Source organism: Silurus meridionalis, chromosome 4, assembly GCF_014805685.1.
Source record: "Silurus meridionalis isolate SWU-2019-XX chromosome 4, ASM1480568v1, whole genome shotgun sequence".
Lineage (NCBI taxonomy): Eukaryota > Metazoa > Chordata > Actinopteri > Siluriformes > Siluridae > Silurus > Silurus meridionalis.
In genome coordinates this window covers 12,551,349-12,558,596 of record NC_060887.1, presented here as the reverse complement: position 1 = coordinate 12,558,596, position 7,248 = coordinate 12,551,349, and the positions used below count along the sequence as shown (strand labels likewise).

Below are 7,248 nucleotides of genomic sequence, written 5' to 3'. Positions count from 1 at the left end.
TTTCTAATGTGTGTGTGTGTGTGTGTGTTTATTACTAGTTTGATTTCTTGATCTTGTTTCATATAACTTTATGTCGATAGGTGTAAAAACAAAAGGGTTTCAGCGGGCGCACACATAGCGGTGGTGCCATGATGATAAGGACTCGAAAAGCACAGTTCCGTTTGCAGTTTTTTTTTTTTTTTTACTGGCAGCTCCAACATCCAATCAGCGCCTTCGAATAAACGCACGTGACCCGGAGGAGGCGGTTCAGCATGCACACACTGCGAAGACAACGGCAAGAGAAAAAAAAAGATACAATCCGTCAGTCCCGGCGTGTATTTTATTTATTTATTTTTTTATTTGTCTAGGTTTGTTTAGAAAATAAGCCAATTGTCCGTGTTGGTTGTTTACTCAGGCAGTAAACGCGCTTCAGCTAGCCTCTAAGGGCCGTGCAGATGCTGGACACACCACAGCATGAGGGAGCGTCCGGGCGGTAACGCTGCACACGACCGAGGTAAGAGAGAGAGAAGGGGAAAGAAGGCCTCGCCCGAGCGCGACGGACCTGCGGGGAAAAGTGAAGAGCGCCGCCTAAAGACCGCCGCGCTCTGGCTCTACGGAGCCGCGGACACCGCGGGGCGCGCTCGGAAACGCAGTAGTCTGGAAATTCGCGGAAGAGCGCCGCCACGGTGCAGAGCCGCGGTTTACCACGCCAGGAGCCCCAGAGGCTTTAGGCCCCACAAAAACAAATACATAAAAAAAAAAACCCGCCGCGTCCTAGCAGTGCCGTGGAAATGCGGCCGAATCACAACTAGGCGGCCGCGCTGTTCGTCACTTCAGCGTTAGCAACGCGCATACCGCCACTCAAGCGACCGTCACCGACTTATTTAAATCTTGCGCAATGCGAACGCATGTTTGAGGCGCACTCGAGTCATTGATAAAGTCGCAGGATTAAACACGTTTCTTGTACATGCCTGCTGCTTTTACCCCATTGAGCAATCAGTAGTTTATCAGCAGTTTGTATATCATCAGTCTTCAGTGGTTTCTCAAGCCGTCAGTAGTCGCTCAGCCCCCAGTTCCTGAGATCTCAGTTTTATGCAAGATGGAAAACCAGTGAACATGCAAATATACTGGAAAGTACACTCCAGTGTTTTACATTTCAAATGCAATACCACTATCTGGGAGAACTACCACTAGAAAAGTATTTTTGATGAGGTTAGCATTTCTGTTATTTATTTATTGCAGTACAACATTTATGGCCAGTGTCATCCTCATTCTTTGTCGGCACAAAATCATAAATCGCAACAGATTTGACATGTTGGTCAACAAGATAATGTGAAACAAAACAGCATAAATCAGAGATTTATATAAAGGAGAATGCAAAACTCGTCACAAGACATGCTCGACACAAAATTGTCATATGTATCTGCTTTTGACTTTAAGGGACTGTTTAGGTGGCGCTTGGGGTCCGCGGGGAGTAGGCCGTGGAATATAGGCACTGGTCTGGGCACCACCTTACGTCTCTGCTCTTTCCTCTGATTCAAACTCTTACAGTTTTGACACCAGGAAATCGCACAACTCTGGCAACACGGACATGTGACGTCAAAACGCTCACTTTGCTGAGCATATTTCGTAGATTACCGCCTACGTTTCGTCACTTGACGCCATGCAGCATCAATATGGTACTCAGTTGGCAATTCTCCCGACTGTGCTGAGCATTTTGATATGTAACACAAACACGTTTTTCGCAAATGTAGCGATCCCCTAAGCTAATTAACGGGCAAATAACCTCACGTGACAGCATTGCAAATTTCTTTTCTGATTCAGCCGTTCCATAGAGGTTTGAAATATATTAATAATACAGATGTCCTATATATTTGTTTTTCAGATGTCGCTGTGTACCCATTACAGATATGATGCTACTCTAAAAACCCCTCTATGACTTCCTCAAATACTTTGAGACGCAGGTTTCAGTTCCTTGTTTTAATAGTTAAAGCATCCCTGTCGCAAGAGTGACATACAGACAAAGAGACATTAGTAGAAAAACCCCTGCACTAATCATGAGCGAGCAGCAGGACGAGTATGTGGAGCATCAGTACATGTGTAGTGAGTGCCAGCAGCTCTTTAATACTCTGGAGGAGGTGCTGATCCACCAACAGGTGCACACTGGGGCTGAAGTCGACGACCTGGTGGCCATTTCCGGCCACGAGGACACCAGTCAGTACCAGTGTTTGGAATGCGGCGCCCTTCTCCGGAACTCAGAGGAGCTGCTGCTCCATCAGGAGCTGCACATGAGGGAGGCGGGCCTGGATGCGGAACATGGTGTGTATGATTTTAGAGTGCACTGTTATCCTTGTGTAAGTCGATGGTCATTATTTGAAAGAATGGCATGCCTTTTGACTTCGCTTTAACTGTATATGCGTGTTATTACCCGACAGAGCTTTGCGAGGTGGCAGAAATAGACGCGGCAGTTGCAGCGGTTCCGATCCACTACCAGTGCCTGGAGTGCCTGGCACTCTTCGACACGGCGGAATTATGGATGGCACACCGGCAAACTCACAAGATCAGCACACACAGCGACATGGCTGACACTGTGAGTGTATACATGATTCTGCTGAAAAAGTTCAGAAGTTTCAGAAAAGTTTTTATCCTGGTCGGGGGTCACAGAGTAGGTAGGTAGTGGGATCAGTGAAATCTTCCAGAAGTAGGCAGGAATTGGGATTAAAGAACAGTTTTCAATCCCTGTTCCTCTGTATTGAGAATTCAATGCAACCGGTAAGGTTTAGCATGCAAATGTAGCATTAATTGAAACGTCGTTTGCGATATTAATTATTCTGGTCGTGTTCTTTATTGTTTCAGGATTACGTTCTACAGCCAGATGGTTCGGTCACCCCTGTGGCCAAAGTGCAAAACCTGGTGCTGGATGAACAGAGAGCTGGAGAGATCCTAACGCTGGCCCAGGTGCTTACTGATCATTTGCTATAATTAATATCGGATAACAAGGAACAGATGTCCCAGAGTTACGATGGTAAAATTTTTCCATCTTATAAGGATAGCTATACGACAAAATATGAAAATATTTAATGTGGCAGACAAACGTAGCATCGTATGGTTCGCGAGCGGAGGGCAGAGTGAACCAAACTGGTGTACTACCCCATACTGATCACCATTCTTTAAAACTCCTGTGTAGGCTAGACCATGTATCGACTTGCTATATTTTCAAGTTACGATGGAGTCATCAGAACGCATCTCCATCGTAAGTCGGGGTCTACCTGTATATGAAAGTTAGCCGGCTAAATTTAGATAGAGAACACAAAGGCGCATGAGGAATTCTCACTGTGAAGAATCTCCATTTATTGAGTGCCAAAACTTTCTCTCATGATAGACTCTGGTTGCTATGCAGTTTTGATCATTATTTCTGTTTGCTTCTACACCAGGCTCTTCGAGAACAGCACTCTCTACCCAAGTCTACAGCTTCACCCAGAACTACCCTTCTTCCAAGCACCCAGTCTCTGTCTGGCTCCACCTCTGCTATGCTCCGCCTCCAGTTCTGCTCTGCCCAAGCCATTGCAGATGGCTCGGCTTCAACGACCATTCGCAAAGCCAAACTCCTCCCTCCACTCCTCCCATCCGAGCCAATCAGGCTTGAGAACGGCATTACTACGCTCAACCTTCTCCCCACCGTTGAGCATGCAGACTTGGGGAAGCATGCAGAGGAAGAGGTGTTAATCATTCACCCGTACGAGTGCTCAGAATGCAACCTGCTGTTCAGTACTCCAGAAGATTTCCTTCACCACCAGGGCGAACACTTTCTGGCTCAGGACAAAGAGAGCGGGGGCACTGGGGTCATGCTGGGCTATGAGGATGGTTCAAGAGTGAGGGATGACGATGGAAGGAAAGGTGACATGAGAGAAGACGGGAGTAAAGCAGAGCTGGGGAAGGGACAGGGAGGAAGGCGCTCGTATACTGCTCGGTTAGCAGGGCTTGGGGTGAATTCGTCCGTTTCGTCCGCCAACCTGCAGTGTGACGAGTGCAAGAGAACTTTCACCACAGCCAATCGCCTGGCAGCACATCTCCGAGTGCATGAGCAGGGAACACATGAATGCCCTGAATGCGACAAGGTGTTCAAAAAGGTGGGATCGCTGCACACACACATGCGGACACACTCCGGGGAGGCCCGCTTTCTGTGTGTGGACTGTGGGCACAGCTTTACTACAGAAATGACCCTCATCATACACAGGTATAGACACTTTCTATTCAAATAAAAACCGTCACAGTGCCTTGCAATAAACGCCTGTTTTTTTTTCTTTTTCTGTTCCCTAGGAAGTCCCATACATCTGAGCCTCTCCACAGGTGCCCTTTCTGTGCCAAAACCTTTACCAATATGACCAAGTTTCTTTACCACCGCCGCACTCATACTAACCGTGAACCAGTCAGCTCTCCTTCCACAGTAATGCTCTAAACACATCAAATTCACTATTCGATACTATCCTGATTAAAAGACAGTGTGGGTCTGTATACCTCAATTCAACTTTCATGTCCTCTTCCTGTGCAGGTCACGCTGACTCAGCAGATGCCTTTGTCAATTATGCAGAGAGCACGAGAGCGAGAAGCTGGGTGGAGAAAACAAAAACAGGCCACACTCACGGCCCCTGAAAGTACCGAAACGGACACGGGTGAGAACATCCTGGAGGCGGCAGCTTCTCTCTCTCAGGCTGCTGTACCAGCAGAAAATGGGATGGATACGACGGGTCCTGTGCCAGAAGAGGCAAAAAAGCAACCAGCAAATCCAGACAGCAGTCTAAGTACGGACATTATGGAGGATTCGGAGAAATGGCAGGCTCCCATTACAGAAGACGATTTCAAGTTCCCTTGCTCTACCTGCAGTAAAACCTTTACTTCACAAATCCGTTTGTTAAGTCACCGGCGAACGGCACACTCCAGCGAGCGCCGCTTCAAGTGCAACATCTGCGGAAAGCCTTTCAAAAAGCAGATCCATCTTCGGAACCACCTGCGCACGCACACTGGCGAGCGTCCGTTTCAGTGCAGTGTGTGCGGCAAGACCTTCTCTTCGCTGGCCAACCTCAGTCGGCATGGCCTGACTCACACCGGGGTGCGTCCGTACCGCTGTGACGTCTGCCACAGGGCGTTCACACAGTCCTCGAACCTACGCCAACACCGGCTCCTTCACAGTAACCCCACACCCTCGGCTTGCCCAGACTGCTCAGCCACGTTCATCCGGACTGCAAAACTTTTAGCACATAGATTCCTTCACCACCCAGGAGCACCAGCGCCTTACCCCTGCCCGCATTGCTCGGAAGGGTTCTTGCGCAAGAAGCAAAGGGATTTGCACTGCCTGGAAGAACACCCCAACCTGACACACGTTTTTACAGATGCTACTAATGAATCCGGGTTTACAGGTCAAAAAGCATCGACTGAGGGTGTAGAGCAGGCTGCTCCTCCAGTCCCGAAGCTGAACTTGGACTGCACTATTTGTGGGAAGCGCCTGAACTCGGCTGCTAACCTGCGCCTCCATCAGTTGAGCCACGGACTCGGACTCGGACCCGGTCGCCCGCGGGGCTCCAGCTCAGCCTCCGGGAAATCGCATCCATGCCCAGTGTGTGGAAAGTCGTTTGTTTCAGCTTCAAGCGTCACGTTGCACCAGCGCGTTCACACTGGCGAGAGGCCGTACCCTTGTGCTGTCTGCGGGAAGCGCTTCAGGCAGAACACCCACCTGCGCGAGCATCTACGCACACACTCGGGTGAGCGGCCGTTTCGCTGCGAGTTCTGCAACAAGGGTTTTGTGCAGAGTATGCATCTGGTCGAGCACCGACGCACACACACCGGCGAAAGGCCGCACACGTGTGCAGAATGTGGAAAGACCTTCAAGACCATCTCAAACCTTAGGAACCATCGCAAGACCCACACCAAGGCCCAACAAGAAACCGAGCAAGGCGGCGTAGTCAAACTGGAGGCCGCCACGGAGAGCAACCTTGCGACACTTGCTGTGGTTAACACTTCAGACGTGAACCTTTGCCAACAGAGTTTCCAGCTGGGGCAGCCACAACTCATTCAGATTCAGACGTCTGATCTCGAGCAGGTGGGTAGGGATTTAGGCTGTGAAAAAAAATAGTCACTTATAACATCTTAATAGTATGTGACCCAAAACTCTTACACTTAATTGTTGTCTTCTCTTGCTTTCAGACTCAAGGCACTCCAACCATCATGTGTAATGAATTTGGGGAAGCGATAGCAATCATCGAGACGAGCGGCGACCTGGCAGAGGCTATAGAGCTTTATCATACAGCGCTAGAAGGTGGCATCAACATGGACACCATCACTCTGGACAACCTGCAGCTTATGTGATTTAGCAAAAGCAGTTAATCTGGGACCATATCGTGGGCCACTTAAGACTGAGGACAGAAAGGGAAAAGAGAATTGATTTGATCGACAAGCTAATAGTAAGGAAACTGCCTCACTCTGGCAATTAGCATTGATCTTAAAGGCTACACAGATCACCTAGAGTGATTAAATGACAACGTTTCAGGAAGTGACGAACCAAATTCGTGATGGGCTTGTGATTAACAACGCCGATCATCCTCAAATCCGAGAGACTGAAGATAAGTGGGATTGCAGGAAACAGTGTTATGTCACCACATAAAAACAAATACAGCGGCAGGAGAGTTGCAGACTGTGGACGGTATGATCCTTGAAAGGACCTTTTAGTTTATAAGCATAGATGTGATCAGGAAGCCTCAATCACAAGGGAATACGTCTTAACAGATACAAAAGCTCTTATCTCAGGCACAGTGATGAGATCATATATAATTTGGACAGATGAGAAGTGCTTGTTCTGCTTAACCTGATTTTACAGTTTCACCTCTCCCGGCTCTTACGTGTCTGTTGAATGTGTTCTTAGAATTTTTTTTGTTTGTTTTTTTTACTGTACATGTCAAAGATTGTTGTAAATAAAAAATTTACAGTTTGTCTCTTGGTTGCGTTTGTGTTTCTGTAGTTTTAGATGATTATATGGAAATTGTCATATTGCTCAAATCTATGAAATCTAAAACTCCTTGAAAGATTAGCTTTATGTAACCAAAAGCATGTGAACACCAGACCTTCACCCCATGTCTTGGCCTTCCCTAAACATTCGGCACAAAGTTGGTGGTTCCTGATTATCATCAAGGTCTTGTGTTATTATTTCTTGTTGCTGAAACCTCGGTTGCCAAAGAACACAGCAAGCTCCATTAAAACCAATGTGGACAGTAACAA

At 47.8% G+C, this 7,248-nt stretch overlaps 1 protein-coding gene across 1 annotated transcript; it reads left to right on the top strand.

Moving 5' to 3' along the window:
• The first annotated feature begins 194 nt into the window (after positions 1–194).
• On the top strand, positions 195–6,970 carry znf526 (zinc finger protein 526). The gene is made up of 9 exons (XM_046847052.1): positions 195–300; positions 395–493; positions 1,865–2,298; positions 2,415–2,569; positions 2,836–2,937; positions 3,414–4,216; positions 4,300–4,426; positions 4,532–6,076; positions 6,181–6,970. Exons 3-9 carry the CDS (start codon positions 2,037–2,039, stop codon positions 6,340–6,342), a joined length of 3,156 nt encoding a protein of 1,051 aa, XP_046703008.1. The 5' UTR covers positions 195–300; positions 395–493; positions 1,865–2,036; the 3' UTR covers positions 6,343–6,970.
• The last annotated feature ends 278 nt before the right edge of the window (positions 6,971–7,248 follow it).